This window comes from Onychomys torridus, chromosome 16 (assembly GCF_903995425.1).
Source record: "Onychomys torridus chromosome 16, mOncTor1.1, whole genome shotgun sequence".
In the NCBI taxonomy this organism is placed as follows: domain Eukaryota; kingdom Metazoa; phylum Chordata; class Mammalia; order Rodentia; family Cricetidae; genus Onychomys; species Onychomys torridus.
In genome coordinates, this window is record NC_050458.1 from 48523293 (window position 1) to 48540932 (window position 17640).

The window sequence follows — 17640 nt, forward strand, 5'->3', positions numbered from 1 at the left end:
TCACACCTGTAATCATCCGTCATCCCAGAGACAGAAGTAGGAGGGTCAGGAGTTCAGGGTCTCAGCCTGGGACTCCATCAGGATGGGGAGTTTCAGCTGAGCTCTGAAGGGCTTCAGAGGAACCAGGCAGAAGATGGTGAGACCCTGAGAGCAGAGGAAAGCAGGAGCTGAGCTGTGAGAAGGACAGGCCAGCTCAGTGGCTTCAGCTAGCAGAAGGGTTGTGCCCATCATGGCCCTCCTTTGCTAGAACATTGGGTCTCAAGGACAAGGAGTGGGTCAGAAATTACACGCATGCCCTCACTGTACCACCTGGGCCACTGAGTTACACACCCTCCAGTTCCTGGCAGCAGCCGGGCCAGACCATCCCATCAAACTTTTTGCACGTGACCTGCTGTCTCCCTACCTGCTGCCTGGCCACTTCCCAGAGGTCTGTGGGTCACACTAGCTTCCCCCTGCAGCTCCTGGGGGCCCAAGCAAGCCAACAAGGTGCTGACACTAAACAGGACCTAAGGAGATGCCACCTGTTCAGTCCTCAGGATGTAGGAGCTGAGTAAAAGCAATGGGTCAGTGATGTCACTATTCCTGGGGGTGCTGGGCAACTGGAAGGCCCGACTCTGCAGAGACTGGTCGGAAAGGGGAGAATCTCATTCTGTTGTCTCTCAATGATTTCCCAATGCAACCCCACACTGAAAAGTGAGCTGGTGTTAGGGCCAAGACAAAGGACCAGAAACTGGGTTTTAGTCCTGTCTTGGTGGCTGTAAAACTTTGGAAACCCTGCTGCCAATACCTGCCTCAGCTGATCTTCCTCTGTCCATTGAGGGCGGATGGGAAGGTCTGGATCTTGGGGCGGGGGCATGGTTCAGGGATAATAACTTTTAGAACTCAATACCCAAGCTCTGCCCAACTCGGATGGAGTTAAAATGACCATGAGATCTTTATGGGACCATATCCCACCTGGCTCTGACTCCTGGCTCCCAGGATCAGAGAGGCTTCATTTTGCTCTGTGAGGGAGATGTAATGATCTAGCCTAGGCTAGTCTCAAACCTACTGTGTAGCCCAAGATGGCCTCAGCCTATAGATCCACTTGCCTTGAACTCTTTCTATTTTATCTATCTATCTATCTATCTATCTATCTATCTATCTATCTATCTATCTATCTATCTATCTATCTATCTATCTATCCATCCATCCATTTATCTCTCTATCTCTCTATCTATCCATCCATCCATCCATCTGACATCTCTATCTGTCTATCTATCTATCTATCTGTCTGTCTGTCTGTCTGTCTGTCTATCTATCTATCTATCAATCATCTATCTATCTATCATCTATCATCTATCTATCTAGAGACAAGGTTACTCTATATAGTCCTGGAACTCACTTTCGTAGACCCAGCTGGCCTCAAACTCAGAGATCCACCTGTCTCTGCCTCTGGAGTGCTGGGATTTCAGGCATGCACCACCCTGCCTGCTCTGGGGAATGGGTTCCTACTTCTGAACCATCAACCCAGAACCCCAGATGCAGTGAGGAGAGGCTAGACAGACGGATGGATGGCTTGAAGCACAGGCTCTGGCTAAGATCTGGGGCTAGAAAGAGGAGAGCCAAACTGAACCACTCTTACAGCCCAGCCCACTCAGAGGCAGGGCCCTCTGTGGAAGTTACAGGCTACACAGGGTGGCTGGGGTCTGAAGTTAAGGATACAGAAGGGGAGTCACCCTGGGCCTTTACTGGCTCCCATATGTATTTAGGGCCAGACACACAAATAGTCATTCGACCTTGATTTCTTCAAGAAATAAAAGCTCTAAAACTTAGGTGAAAGCCAGATACCCTACATTTTCATCTTTCACCCTCCAGGTGACCGGCTATATCTCCTGGAAGCCCACAGGCCTCTGAGAAGCATAAGACTGACAGAACCCAAGCTGTCTATGTCCACAGTGCTGGAATGCAGGGACATCACCTTTGTATACTACAGGGCGGGCCTCGGCCACTTCCCTCTGTCCCTGGCGTGGTGGGGAGGACTGAAGAAACTCACCTTCACACTGCCTCCCTTCCCCCTTGTAGCCAGGCTTGCAGAGACATTTGTAAGACTTGGGTGTGTTCTGGCAGATGGCATCTATGTGACAGTCATCTGTGCCCTCTGAGCACTCATCCACGTCCACGGCTCCTGTGGGGGAGGGGAAACTGCAGGTGAAGCGTGCTAGGAAGACATCTGAGACCGCGCTGGAAGTTCATGCCCCTCATCTTCCCACTGACCACCGGGGTAACGGACATTAACAGTCACGTAGCAATTTGGTGTGACAAGGAGCAACTGGTAGCATCCTTGAGGCAGTTTCTCTGTGCCAGGCACATCTCACCACACATCTGGTCTTGATTTTCTTAACAGTCCCATTAGGCATGGCCATTACCCTCACTCAAGATATGGAGAAACTGAAGGCCAGGGACACCAGAAAGAAAAACCTCTGTGTGGATCTTAGTCTCCTCACAGCTAACATTTCAACCCTCCACACTCCTCATTCCAAAAGAGTCCTCTGAAGAACTTAAATCCAGTCCCTCTGGGTTGCAGATGAGGAAGCTAAGGCGGAATGGTGGGCAAATATTGAGCAGAGGCCATCCATGGGGGGCGCTGGTGACCTGGATGTGAGATCCCATTGAGCCCCAAGGCAGTGGAACTGTGGGGAGGATTATCTCCCAAGGACCCAAACCAGAGCAGAGTCCATAGATCTGCCTTTCGCCCTGCTAACCGAGGCCCCTGCCTCAGAAAGCCAGTTCTCAGAGCCCAGCTTCTAGACCATCCAGCACCATCCAGGCTCAGAGGGCTCCAGTGCACCCCACCTCCTGTCTCCAGTACATAAATACAGAAAGCTGCGGTCATGGTTATACGATGAACAAGGCCTTTTGTACACACGCCTGATCTCTCTCTCTCTCCCTGTTTCCTCTCTTGCTCGCTCACTTGCTCTGAGTTAACTCCAGGAACAGCCGGAACTTTAGGTTTAGACGGGGAATCTGAGGCTAGTGATGCATGCTCCAGGACTAGACCCCATCACACACAAGCTTGTCTGGGCATCAGTCTCCTTCCAGCTGGCTGTGACCACCACACAGATGGACAGGCAGAAGGACTCAGGTGAGCAGACAAGGGACTTTCAGCAGCTGCCCTGAGGACAGTCCCCCTGGGAGGCTCCAAATGTCCCCATCTCTTCATCCATCTGGCCTCACCCTAGACTTTATGGTGCCCAAGAATGTCCACTTTGAACTCACCCTCTGGCTGGACATTGGGCTCTAGCTCTATGCCCCACCCACACCCAGACTTCTCTTCCTCACTCTAGACTCCAAGGTCCCAGCTCACCAGAGGGGAGAGAGACATTGAAAAGAAACACAGCAGACTCTTCCCTGAACACACACATGCAAAATACAAATACACATGCCCAAAGGCAGTAGGTAAGAGCCCGAGAGGCAGGCAGCATAGTAAACCAGAGAATGCTTCCTAGAGCCAGTGGCCAGTGCTTCAAGGGCAGGACTCTAGAGAGAGCCAGACCACATAAGGTGCCTTTAAGAGACATCATCCTACTTCCCATGGGTCAGGGATGAGAGTGAGGGACAGAAAGTTCCCTGGGAATTTGAAATCCCTTCTATCTCCCACCTAGGTAGGTGAGATGGAAACACAGAAGTTTGGAAAGGGTGAGTAGGGCTGTGTGTCTTTCAAATTATAAACTTGGCCTGGGAGCAGGGGAGCCTGGCTGAGCCAGGCTGCAGATCTCTGCACAGCGCTCAAATCTCTGCACAGCGCTCAAATCTCTGCACAGCGCTCAAATCTCTGCACAGCGCTCAAATAACTCAGGCCGCTCACTTCAACCCTGGTTTTCTTACTGTGAGCTCAGCTCCTGGAGTTCTAGTTATCAGGCTTCCACAGAGGGAAAAGGTCGGGAGGAGGGACAGAGAGGAAGGGAGAGGCACACAGGACAGTCCTACAAAGAACCCCAAAGCCTGGGGGGCGAAATGCCCACAGACATGTCTAGTACACCCAACAGTTTCTGGAATGGGACATGGAAGAAAACTCAGCGCTTATGGTGAAGTCGCGTGGACTAGCATAAACTCCCTGGCATTGGATCTGCTGTGGGACTCTCAGGAACAAACAGACCTCGGGAGACCCAGCTGGAGGGAGAGCACGGCAGGACCCTCCCCCCACCCTTTCCAAGGAGAACAAGGAGGAGTACACTGGAGATGTGAAGAGAGCCTGGGTGTGCAGCTCTGCCCCGGAGCCCCTACCGGGAAACTCAGATCAGGGAGGGACACCCCCACCTAGCAGCTTCTTTTGCCCTGACCTGCTGACTTCCCCCGATGCCTACTGGCCTCTCTGATGTCTTCGACACGCAGTCCTGGTTTCTTCTGTGATTCGTGTTCCCCATCCACCTCCTTCCCTATGTCTGTCCGTCTCTTCTCCCCCTCCGCTCTGACAGTCCATCTGTCCATCTCTTCCCAGACATCTCCATCCTTCCTCTCTCCCTCGGTCCCCTCCCTCGGCGCCGCCCCTCCTAGTCCTCCCGTTTCTGGTGTCCATCTGTCTCCTCCTCTCCGTCCTTTGATCTGCCTTCCTCCTTCCCGCTGTCCACTGCCTCCTCGCTCCCCTCCCTTACCTCCTCTCCCCTCTTCCCTCCCGCGGCTGTCTTTCTCAGGGCTTCTTCCTGGGCCCTTTTGTCTGTTCCCTCTGCTCCTCGGCTCCTGTCCGTCTGTCCCTCCATCTCTCTGCCTCCCCTGCAGTCTTAGAGCGTCCTTTCTGGCCACCTCTGGGTATCTCCTATGTGGCAACTGCCGAGCCCTCGGCCCTGGGGGAGCGCTGCTCTCGGCTCGGGGGGTCCCCGCCGGTCTCCGTACGCATGCCGGGCCCCGCAGGCGGCCGTTGCTCTTCCTTTCTTCCTTCAGCCTCCCGCTTCCCCTCCCGGGGCCTCAGCCCACCCCGCCCCCGCCGGCCCCGGGCGCTCCCAGAAGTTACTTTGCAAGGAGGCAGGACCCGGCGCGGGGCAGCCTCCGACGGCGCGGGGTGGCAGCCCCTAGGTCCCCGCGCGCCCCAGTCACCCGGGTCCTCGCGCTTACCTGGGAGCCCGCTGCCCCCCACCATCCGCCCGCGCGCTCCCAGAGCGAGCAGCACGCACAAGTGCCAGCGCACGGCCGCCGCGCCCATGCTCGCAGCGGGCCGCGCCGGGTGCGGGCGTGCGGGGCACGGGACGCACCGAGCGGCCGCTCAGCGAGCGCTCCTGTCTGCAGCAAGCTCCGCTGCCGCTCGGGCTCCGGAGCCACCCAGCCGGCGCGCAGGACGAGCTGACAGCCGCGCGCTCATTGGCCCGTGGACGCGGGAGGCGGAGCTCCGCGGGAGGCCGTCCAGTGGGCGTTGGGTGGCGTGGCTTGCGGGAGTCTGGGCCCGCCCTCTCTCCCGGGGCGGGCGGCAGGTGGGGGGTGGGAGTCCTGGCGAGCTGGAATCGAGGTGCAGGATGTCACTCGGGCCGGGACTGGTCCCCAAACCGCTCTTTGCGGGCCCCGCTCTATGTCCCGGGTCTCCAAGGAACGGGGTGGCTGTTCGAACGGGGTGGCTGTTCCTCGGGCGCAGCACCCCTCAGCCAGGCACACAACACAATCAGGGAAATAGAGGTGGAGAGAGGCCCAGAGGCACCCAGGGCTAGTGGCGATGCTCGGTGCACGCCGAGGATCCACAGGCATTTATTGAGCCCCTCATGGGTGCCAAGTGCTGCCTGGGCAGCCACACACTAGCAGGCATGGAAAACTCTCGAAGATAGTTTCAGATTTATGTACAAAAATCAAAGGGACTTTTCAGTACTGTCCCGAGGACAATGGTTTTAGAAGTGCTTGTCTTGGACAGCCAGGCATTGCCCCTAGAACCGTGTTCCCATGGAGTGGACGCGCGATCCGGCTGGGTTGAGCAGCCTCTCTGTCCCGAGATGCTTGCTGCTCCGCCAAGCCCAGGTTCTCGGGTGACAGGCCTGGCGGGTAGCGGGGGCGAGGGTGGGGGGTCCGTAGCGTCGCAATCACCCTGGCCCAGAGTCGTGTCCCGCCCCCCCCCCCCCCCCCCGCTCGGAGTCTACACCTGACCCCTCGGCCTTGAGGCCTGGCGAGCACTCAATGGCCGCTCTCTGCTTGGGAGGCAGGACACCGAAGAAGTTCAGCAAACCCCAAGGCCCATCTCCTTGACAACGACCAATAAGAGCTCCTGTTTTCTCCTGCTCTCCAGACTCAAAGACCAGACTTTTCTTTTTGTCCACTCTGCCTGCACTGTGTTGCACCCAGCGGTTCCCCTTCACGCGGGCTCCCTGCCCCCAACACACAGACTGCAGCCACCTCCAAGGCCCCAGAAGGCTAAATCCATGTCTCTCATCTCCTGCTGCCAGCCAGATTTCCCGTGGGCTTGTGGCACGGGGCTGGAGGCTGAGGCAAGGGATCCATGCCCACATTGTGCAGAAAGGATCAGGGAGGAAGTGGGGCCTTGGCTTCTTTTGTGTCCGTCTCCTACCCTACCCCTGCATGCATTTTCTTTCCCTGGTTGTTCCTGGTCATGTAGCTTAGTTTTGGGGACCTTGTTACCATGCTTATTCTCTCAGCTGTACGGCTTTGAGATTCTCTCTCCCTCCCCGTTCCCCGTTCATGAGACATCAGGGCAACCAATCTATTTCTGAGAAATGTTTTCAAGGGGGCTCTGACTTCTTAGCACCGTGTTTTCCCATGTGTCTTCCTCAGGGGCTCCCATCCTCACTCAGGTGTCCCCAGACACAATAGCAGCCATAAGATCTTTCTGGTTCTATCTTTCAATATTAAGGAGAGATGGAGACTAGGGATGGTTTGGGACTTTCTACAGTTTGTAGGGACTCTTTCAATAATATGAAATTTTTATCTGCAGTGTGCCGCCTCAGGAACCTTGAAGGTCCCTCAAGTGTGGAAAGAAAAGTGACTCCCTCTAGGAGACCATGCTTGTGAGGCAGAGGCAAGGGACAGTGGAGGAGGGGAGAGGAAGAAGTCGTGTGTCTAATTTCCTGACCAAGGAGATGGCATATGGGGCAAAGAAAGATGCTTGCTTCCCAGAGCAGAAGCAAGACATGATGGAGGCTGGTGTGACTATACTAGGGTGGTTTGGGTAGATGGGGTCGGCATCCTAACACCAGGACTCCGGCAAAGGATGTCTTGGCACCTCTCCATATTGAGCTGAGAATGCAGAGGCCACTGGTTTGGGGAGCAGACTGGGCTTCTTCATGCCCAAACCACCTGTGTGTGCTCTGAATGTCAACCAGTACACCTGTGCCCTCCGCTGAGGTCCTATCTAGACCAACCACAAGTAAGGTAAGCCTGGCAGACAGCTTGCACCCTGAGCCCAATGTCACTCTGCCAGGGCAGCCATCAACCCCTCCTACGCACTTTCCAGTCCCTGCCCCATAAGCTCTGTCCTAGACCTCCTTCAGGCTCAGAAAATGAACGCTCCCCACTCTCCTCTCTGTTTCCACCCAAAATGGGATCCTGAAGCCCTTGTCTGTGAATACAGTTCCCAAAGGGGGTTGAAGCAATTATCGTCAAGTGAATCCAAGAATGAATGAATGAATGAATGAATGAATGAATGAATGAATGGTGAGTGAGTGAGCGAGTGAACGAACAAATGGTCACAGAAACAAGACAGAGCAGCGCTGAACTTCCATTGCTCTGTTTAGGTGACTTGGCTGTGCCAGGTCCGTAAGAACGAATCCAGCTGTTGTCTCTCCCCCGAACAACCCCGCTTTCTGTGCCCTTTGGGGAAGCCAGGCTGGTCAGCAGAACCCCAAGTCTTGAGTGCCCCAGCAGAGGACCTGAGACTTGGGGCCCTTTGGCTCCCCCTGGTGACGGTTCAACTAATAGGTGTTTGCCGAAAAGGAGGAGAGAGGAATTACCCAGTTCCCCTCTGCCTTCTAGGTCTGTCCCCTGTGATCCCACCTCACCCCTCCATGACAGGAAATGTCATAATGTCAGCACTGACCAGTCCTATATGGTGTCCCCATCGCTGACACCCCTTCAGCTTGGGTTCCTCAGCCCGAATGGCCTCTTAGAGTTGGTGGGAGGATGACTTGAGACCTTTTTGAACCTTAGCCTCCTTTCAGCAACAACAGAGTGGTGCTGGCATCTTCTGGGGAGGAGTAAATGAGACACTGAACCTGGAGTCCTCAGAATCGCGGCATATAGAGGTCTTTGTGCTCTGGTTAGGGTCACCATAATTACTCCCGCTGATTCGAACAGTAGCAATAGCCACTGTTATAAACGTCTTCCTTTGGGACATTTTTAAATCAGGAAGGGTTCTCTGAGTTAGTTCTGCTTTGGGATACAATGTTCTCTGCAACTGTAAAATGTCATCATACAGATGTCATATCTCTGTGTGGATGAGTTTCGAGGGCTTTGCCCTTTTTTCTTAAAAAAAAAAAAAAAAAGAAAAGAAAAGAAAGAAAAAAAAGAAAATGGCCAATTCCTCCCGTGGCTGTATGTCTTGTTTGTTTGTATGCTTTGTTCTTCTATGCTGGCCTTTCTGCAGTTCCCTGTGCGATCCTGGGCTGGGCTGGGTTGGGTTGTCAGATGGGGTCTCAGTCTCCAAGAGCCTGTGGGCTAGACTCTGAAATGGCCTGGAGTTGTGGCCCAGTGCCTTCTTCCCCTATCATATCTGTTGGGCATCCCTGGGTGTTGGCGTGGTACTAGGACACCCTGGTGAATCCTGTCATTTACTCCTGTGACACAGAAATTGCTGCCCTCCTCATGGACACCTGAGAAAATGGATCTGAGGTTGCCTGTCCAGGATCACAGAGCTAGCAAATGTTAGAGGTGGGGTTTGAACCTGTGTCTGTACAGCCTCCTCATAAAACACAGAGATCAAAGGGCAGAGGGGCACAATGGCAGCCGTGGACACTATTCACTGTAAGGCTTTGGAGTTTTCTGGTTTTGTTCCAATATTGAGAACAGTGATGTCCATATGGTGCCTAAATCATAGCAGTGTACAACCTACCCGCCTGACTTTGGTTTTACCTGGTTTTGCTATCAGCCGCTTTCTTTCCCCAAACTGTTGGAATATTTGGAACCATCCCTGCAACTCCCAGGAGGCAGAGGAGACTGGATGATACTGGAAGGGCTTCTCAGAGATGCCTAAGTGCAGCAGGGGACCATCATGTCACTTTATGGGGTGGGGGCCAGGGGCACAATGCCTGTGTGGGGGCACTCATGAACCTTACTTGTGGCTACAGGTTCATGGATGGACAGACGTGAGGACAGGAAAGCTGCAAACACAATCTGGAGACATCCCAGCTTGGGCTCATCTGACAGCTGGGGAAACTGAGACCCCGTCTCACTCCATTCACTGCTCCTTGGGCATGCCCACCCATTGCCCATCTCAGAATAGCAGACTCCACTCAGGGGCCACCAGAACTTCCTCAAAGCCTTGCCACCACACACTCACACTCACGCATTCCAGGCAAGGCTGCACCCATGGCCTCCCTCCTCCCTCTTCTCATCATTGGTTTTCTGGAGGTGACACCAGTTTTCAAGGCCAGGCATAAGCATTCCTGACCCCCTGAGATGGCCCCGGGCCCTCCTGTTCTCAACTCATGTTTCTCCATGCCATGCTGCCCCTTCTCTGAACCACAGCTCAATCCCTACCCTTCCCTCACGATGCTGTTCCCTGTCCCCAGCCCTGTCCTCTGAGCCCAGGCCCCGCACTGGGTCCTCACTGCTCCCTGCGTGGCCTGTGCTGGGTGCTATGCACTTGGAGAGCCACAGCCTGAGGTTAGTAGTTCCATCTTCCCTTACAGGTTGTCAGACATGTTGTCAACCTAAGATCCCTTTCAGGCCTTCACCCCAAGCCTCCCAGGTCAACAAGTGACTGGCTGGGCCACTGGGCAAGACATCTGACTAACTTACACCGTCAGACTCTTTGTAAGTGGACTTATGGGCATGGCTTCTTTCCCGAGTAGACAGGAGCTGCTCATCTCAGAGAGGAGGGATCCCCAGGCAGTGAGAAGTGGAGGGTGATATGGGAGGGAAGGGGGAGTGAGGGAGAGAGGGAAGAAGGAGAGGGAGATCCAGGAGAGAGGGGAAGGGGAGATATTAGAGTCTTGGTCATGTCATTTCTTCTGCTCTTAAAGAAGCTACATTTTGTTTCTGTCACTTGTAGCCAGGACCAACCTGCTCAGCCACTGCTCAGAGTGAGAGACCTGTCCATAAAGTGCCACCATCAACCAGCAAAACATGTAAACCCACAAACACCCCACCAGGCAGGTAACGTCCTCTCCATCTGTAGATGGAGCTGAGGCCCTCAGAGACCCAGTCATCCATCCTACATCTCCTGAAGGTGCCCTGTTCTCTTTGCTGCTAGCCAGGAATAACTGTCATGGACAGCTGGAGTCTTTTTAAAAATGTTCTTACTTTTTCTTGTTCATATTTTATTTACCCAGACCCCAAATTCCATGATTTCTCCAAGTATCTTAGAGAAGTTAAAAGTGACGATGAGGTTTTGCTGAGACTTGGAGGTGTGTGTGTGTGTGTGTGTGTGTGTGTGTGTGTTGTAAGAGTTGGCTCTCTCCTTCCACACTCTGGTCCCAGGGATCAGCCTCAGATATGACATCCACCACAACCTGACTAGGAGAGCTTGCCAACAGGGACCATCTCATTTGAATCTGAAGGACAGTGTGACATTATGGGCTGTGTCTTCTTGCCCATTCAATCACTGGGCTTTTGCTTCCTCTCTGGGATTCTGGTCCCAGCTAACGGATGCCACAGAATCATTAAGTAGGTAGTAACGGTCATCAAACCACTGATGCTCTATTAGAGTGACATTCATTCAGTCATTCAACATTCAACCAAGCACCCAGTGCATGCCAGACCCTGTTCTGGGCTTAGCTTCTGCCTTGCAAAAATGCAGGGTCTACTGGGTCATGGGAGTTAAGAAGAGAGTATCCTCCTGAAGGGTGGGGCTGGATAGGAGGCTGGTACTGTGCAGGGAGAAAGAGGGGGGCCTGCAGGGCGGGGAGGGGGGATGCATGCTTGAAGGAGAAGAGCAAGTGGTACCTTGTAGGGTGAGCAGGAACTCAACTGGAGGCATCAGGGCTGAGCATTTGGAGCGGAGGGGCAGATGCGAAGCCCCAGGGAGCAGAGACCCAAAGGTCCAGGGATAGAGCTCAGACTCCGAGCAGGGCTGCTCTGACATTATTCCATGTCGGTGGGAGCCCGGCAGAGGTTTGGGCAAGAGAGTGACAGGATAGAAGAGGGTTCTAGAAGCATCCTCTGGTTTGGGTGGGGATGCTGAGATTAAAGTCAAGGCCTTTGTTTGGCTCCATTACAATTCTCCTTTGAGAGAGTTCAGAGTCAGCCTCAAGCTACTTCTCTGGGCCTTCGGGTCAAATCCACTTGGGATCCACCCATCCAGTACCTCAGCCTCCTGGAGGACCATCAGATAGTGAGGGTTTGGCGACATCTCGAAGCAGAGGCATCTGGAATTGTTTGGTCCTCGTACCCACCTCGGTACCTCTTTATTTTAATCACACAACATTTATTAAGATTCTTTTATGGAGCTGGGGGTGTAGTTCAGTTGACAGAGTGCTTGCCTAGCCTATACCAAGCCCTGGATTTGGTTCCCCAGCATCACATAAAACTGGGTGTGGCGGTACACTTAATCCTGTAATTCCAGCACTCAGGAGGTAGAAGCAGAAGGATCAAAAGTTCAAGGTCGTCCTGGGCTACAAGAGACCCTGTCTCAAAATAAACAAACAAACAAACAATAACAACTATAATGCTAGCAGTAATAATAACAAGCTTTAATACCCGATAGGTTGGGACTCAGAAGCAAATGAAGGGCGAATATTGATTTGTTCTTCCATAGACAAGGTGAAGAGCTGGGGAAGGAGCAACTCTGAGGCTCTGAGTTCTTGAACTTCCCAGTGGCCAGAGAGAAAATTCCTAGGGACTTGAGAAAACCCGCCAAGGATACCACCTGCCAGTATCCAGAGTGGGAGGGGTCAGAGGCAAAGCAGGGCCGAGGCCAGTGTAGCTTCAGCCCTTCCCTGGGAGGTCAGCTGTGTCAGTGGAATGACAGAGAACACACAGTGCAGTCTGGGTGGGAGAGGGGCATGCTTGGGCCCTGTGGGTGGGAAGTGAATTGGAACAGCCTTAGGGAAAGGCTTGGACCCTTATGGGTTCAGTGCTTGTCTGGCATGCATGTACAAGGCCTAGTTTTGCCTCCTAGGGTGGTTCCCTACTGTTACAAGGAAATAAACACATTTAAAAATTAATAAAATAATCCCCAAGGTTTTTAATTTTTAATTATATGTATATATACATATATGGGTGGTGGTGGGTATCTGCACATGAGTGCAGTGTCCTCAGAGGCCAGAAGGGGGCGTAGGAGTCTCTGGAGCTGAAGTTACAGGTGATTGTGAGCCTCCTGATGTGGGTTTTGGAAACCGAACTCAGGTCTCCTGGAAGAACAGCAAGTGCTCCTAACCACTGAGCCATCTCTGTCATCCTCAGCAAAATAGAAATCCATTCTTCTCCCTCCCTCCCTCCGTCCCTCCCTTCGTGTGTGTGTGTGTGTGTGTGTGTGTGTGTGTGTGTGATTTCAGTGTGACACACCCAAATGTTAACAGCAGTTTCCTCCTAGAATGAGGTTTAGCAATCCTTATCAGGAACTTGACTTTGTTTTAAGTTTTATGCATTTCCTGTGTCCCTGGAGATAGAATCCCAGGGCCTTGCATGGGTTAGGCAGGCACCCTACCCCTGAGTTACATGGACCCCAGCAAAGGACATGACTTTCCCTTATATACCCGTGTGAGTCATGGATTATTTCAAAATTGGTTTTTGCTATTAAAACAAATGTGAAAACCCATGAGAATGAAATTACTTCATGGAGGTGTCTAGCACAAGTCGGCGCTCACTAAGCATTCATTGTGAGCAGGGACCTGGCACCCGCGGGCAGCAGTGCCAACCCCAACTTGGACTTAAGACTGGGGTGTGTGTGTGCCTGGAATGGAACTTTCACACTGGCCACCACATTGCTCTGGGGGATTGTTGGATGGGCCAGAAGTCTGCTTGACTGACCAACATTTTTATTTGTGGGGAGACAAAGACAAAATAAAATAAAAACATGTAAAGCACTGTAGCCTTCTCCTGTCCATGGGGGGACCCCGGGGCTTCAGGCAGGAGGCCCTGGCGCCTGCACAATCACAGGCCCACAAAACAAACAAACGAATCTTGGGGACAGACAGGGACATTATGCAAGGCCCCCTCCTCCCTGGGGCTGTCACTCTTGAGCCGGGTACAGACCCTCCTCCCCTTGTATGCCAGCGAGGAGACCCTCCCCGCCCCACATATCCCCCCTTCCACCTCCAGCCCCTGCCAAGGACTTTTTGAAGTTGATCAATCAAACATGTTTTATTTCGGGGCCCTGTTCTTGTGAGGGGACTCTGTGCGGCCTTCATTAGTTCCACATAGTGAAAGAATGGAAGGATTCGAGGAGGAGGGGAGAGAGACAGGGGGAGAAATTAGAGTTAGGTCTGCACACTTAAAAAAAAAAAAAAGAGGAGGGGGTGGGGTGGAAGTGCAGGTTTGCTAAATAGAGCTGGCTGCATTCAGGGAAGGGTCCCACTCAATCCTCTTAGCCTGACAATGTCAGGCCAGGACCGGAGATCGGCTGTCCAGCGGCCCGGTTCCTTGGGATGGCAGGGCAATGGACTGTTTAAATTGCTACTTAGGGTTCCAGCTGTTTTACCAGGGATTTGCCCAACTTAATGGCTCTTTAAAGCTTTAAAAGAGAAAATAGGTCTTCTCAGGACTCAAAGAAGAGGCTCTGGCCAGCTCAGACGGCGCCCATTGTCCCCAGCTTAAACCCTGGGCGGCCCTCACCCCTTCCCCCTCTGCGGGCGCAGACTTTGTCCAGCTCGGCGGCGAGACGATTTATCCTTTTCACATTCTGGGTCTCTGGGCCTGCATCCAGGGGACTTCCTAAGTACTTACATGAGGGGGTGGCCGGGCTGCTTTGAGCACGCCCAACATCTTGACAAGTAAAGATGACAGTAACCACATCTCTTCAGGGAGTGCCTACTGTGTGCCAGGCCTTGAGTTTGGCACTGAAAAAATTAACGAATTTCAATTTTATTCTTCCCTAGGTCTACAAAGGAGGTGCTAATGATGGCCATTTTGCAAATGGGGAGATTGAAGCATGGGATGAGGGGCCACTTGGCCAAGTTCGCACAGAGGCACCCCTCAGGGTGACTTCCACAGGCTTGCAGGCAGGTAGCTAGCCATGGATACTTAGGGAGTTAGCAAGCCAGGCAGGGGACTCCTGGGACAAGGGGCTGTAGGTTCATTTCTCTGAATGTAAGATCTTAGAGGCTGCTGGGTGGGTTTTCATGGAGGCTGAAGGAATGGGTGCTTAAGAAGGAGAGCGGGAGTCAGATACATGGGAATGTCAGCCAGAAGGTGGAAGGCTCTGACTTTAGTTGTCTTTGTCCGGAACCCCGCTTCTTGCACACGAGACATCTTTACCTATCACATCTTTAACCCCAGTACATGAAGAGGCAAGCCTTGTTTTTCTGGTCATAAAAGTCATGGAACTATATCACAGACAACAAAGCAAAGATCGAACCGTGAATGAGGGGGGCTGACCCGTGGCTCAGCAGAAAAAGGCACTGATCTGACTGCTCAACCCACAAAGGTGGAGGGACGGAACCGACTCCACAAAGTTGTCCCCTCCAACCTTACACACACACACACACACACACACACACACACACACACACACACACACACACGAGAGAGAGAGAGAGAGAGAGAGAGAGAGAGAGAGAGAGCGAGAGAGCGCTATGACCGTACTCTGAGACTTACCAAGTCAGAAGGCTTTGATGGAGACTTGCAGATGATCTAACTCTGCAGCCATCGATTCCAAGCTCGGGTCATACATTATGGGGTGTGTTCAGAGCAGAGGCGGTTACTGGAGATGAAATGCAGGAACACTGCAGGTGGACAAGGCCAGGAGGAAAGAAAACCCTCCCCGAGACATAACGTGCATGTTTAAAATCTGTTTGTGGGAAGCGGAGACTGTGTGTCTGGCCAGACCACAGAAGGAGGCTGGAGCCAGAACCCTGAGCCTCAGGCATTCAGTCAAGGGGTTGAGCATAGTTTTCCAAGGCCATGGGGAACAAGGTCAGGGTTGGGGTCTAGATCAGTACCCAGTGACAAATACCTCGAACCTCAGAAGCCAGGAAAGTAGGCCTGGGCTCCAACACGCCTTGAGGCAGGAAAGCCACACACTTTCAATGAAGGAGTTGACTTCTCAACCTTCAGTGACCTCAGCCGGGGGATGGGATCCGAGCCAGTTCTGCCCAGGTGGTGACAGGTTGGAGGTCCCGGATGTGGCTGTCTCTCAGGTTACTGCCACCTGAGCCCTGCAATCCTGACACTCAGGACTTCATTCTGTCATGTGCTAAGTAGGTGTGTGAGAAGCAGGTTTATTTCAGTCCCTGCCTTCTTCTTCTCCAGCACCCCCCCCACACACACACCGAAACAGGGTGTCTCTGTATAGGCCTAGCTGGCCTGGAACTCTCTCTGCAGACCAGGCTGGCCTCAAACTCATGGATATCTGCCTGCCTCTGCCTCCCAAGTGCTGGGATTAAATGGGTAAGACATCACTGCCCGACATCAGTCCCCAGATGTGAAAACAGGGTCGAAGAGAGGAGACATACTGGGGACTTTATTGCCGGCCAGTGGCAGAACTAATACAGATTTCTTAAGTGTTAATCAATCAAATGTCTTATTTCAGGGCCTATTCCTGCGAAAGGGCTCCTCATTAGGTCTCCCCCAACTCCATCCTGCTGGTGTGTGTGTGTGTGTGTGTGTGTGTGTGTGTGTGTGTGTGTGTGTTCCTGAGTCACTGGGGTGGAACCAGGCATGGCAGACTAAGCAAGTGCTTAACCACAGGACCACACCCCCATCTTTCCTTTGTTGTTGTCTTAGGCGAAGCACACAAGTAGCCTAGGTTGGCCTCGAACTTGCTATGTAGCTGAGAGTGACCTTGAACTCCTGTTCTTCCTGGTTCTGCCTCCCAAGTGCTGGGATTGCAGCCATGTGCCTTGCTTGTCATCCTTGGTTTGAGAGCAGTACATGAACACAGAAGTCCTCACACATAACGGCTCAGCATGTCCTGGATGTTTATGAGATCTGTCACAACTTCTAGGGTGTGGAGCTGGCTAATGGGGTAGAGTGCTTTTTGTGCAAGTAGGAAGGCCCGAGTTTGGACCACCAGCATCCTACAGATGAAGCTAGGTGTGGTGGCAGGATCCTGTAACCTCAGAGTTGGGGACAGGCGGAGACAGGGGGCTCTAGGTTCAGTGAGAGACCCTATCTCAAAAATAAGGTGGAGAGAAAGACATCTGACATCAACTTCTGGCCTCTACATTCACAGATATAGTCTCTCTCTCTCTCTCTCTCTCTCTCTCTCTCTCTCTCTCTCTCTCACACACACACACACACACACACACACACACACACACACACACACATACACACACACAGTGTTTAGGACTGGGGCTGCAGCTCAGGCTAGAACACCTTAACAGCAAAGGCAGGTTCACCCAGCACCACGTCATTGAGAACTTTTCATATAAATCTATTCACACATGTCTGTAAAACTGTGCATGCGAGCCATTCATCACAGCAATGCTTCTCACGAGGAACCCAGAAAAAAAAAAAAAAAGCTTAAACGGAGACCAGACCAGTTAAGTATTTTTTGTTATTTTCACACACAGACTACTAAACAGCTATCAAAATATGGCATAAACCAAATTATATGTTTATTAATGGTGTTTGAGACATTTCTACAGATATTTGTGGGTTTTTTTTCTGGCTTAACAGATCTTGGACAATTCTATCTGTCAGTCAGTCAGTCTGTCTGTCTGTCCATCCATCCATCCTTCTACCCATTCAGACTTTGTTTTACAGCACTTGGAACAGAACAAAAATCCTTGTTAATTTTGGCTAATCTTTCTTTTGTTTTGTTTCTAAGTTTTCTTGTAGCTGAGGCCAGCCTTGAACTTCTGATCCTCTTGCCTCCCCCTCACACGTGCCAAGATGACAGGCATGGGTCATCTAGTGGTATCATCATCATCATCATTATTATTATTACTATTACTATTATTGGTGGGTATGATGTGTATGAGTGTGTATGCCATGCATCCTTATGTGTGCAAGTCATAGAGAAATTTTGTTAGTTGGTTCTCTGTTCACTGGGGTACAAAACTCAGGTTGTCAGGCTTGCATGGGGGATCTGCAAGCACATCAGCCCCATACATTTTAACTGGGCTGTGTTTACAGAATCTAGGACTTTTTTTTTTTTTTTTTTTTTTTGTCTTATTTCTTGGCAGTGCTGGGGCTAGAAACCCTTAGGTATGCTAGGCAAACGCTCTGCCACTGGGAGGCATCCTCAACCCCAGCCCTTGGGTTTTTGAGACCTGGTTTTGCTCATGTAGACCAGGCTAGCCTTGAACACACAATCTTCCTGCCTTAGCCTGCATCCCTAGAGCTGGGACCATAGGTGCACACCACCCTGTCTGGCAGGAAGAAGTTGTTTTTTTTTTTTTTTCCCCGAGACAG

General features: G+C 52.2%; 1 protein-coding gene across 1 annotated transcript in view; it reads right to left on the reverse strand.

Moving 5' to 3' along the window:
- LOC118596722 (signal peptide, CUB and EGF-like domain-containing protein 1) overlaps positions 1–5309 on the reverse strand; it is a 30969-nt gene extending 25660 nt beyond the window's left edge. Inside the window, exons 1-2 of the mRNA XM_036207603.1 lie at positions 5089–5309; positions 2033–2164 (exon numbers count right to left, since the gene is read on the reverse strand). Coding sequence (XP_036063496.1) covers positions 2033–2164; positions 5089–5176 — 220 coding nt within the window. The 5' untranslated portion in view covers positions 5177–5309. The remainder of the gene's footprint in view (positions 1–2032; positions 2165–5088) is intronic.
- Positions 5310–17640: the final 12331 nt, after the last annotated feature.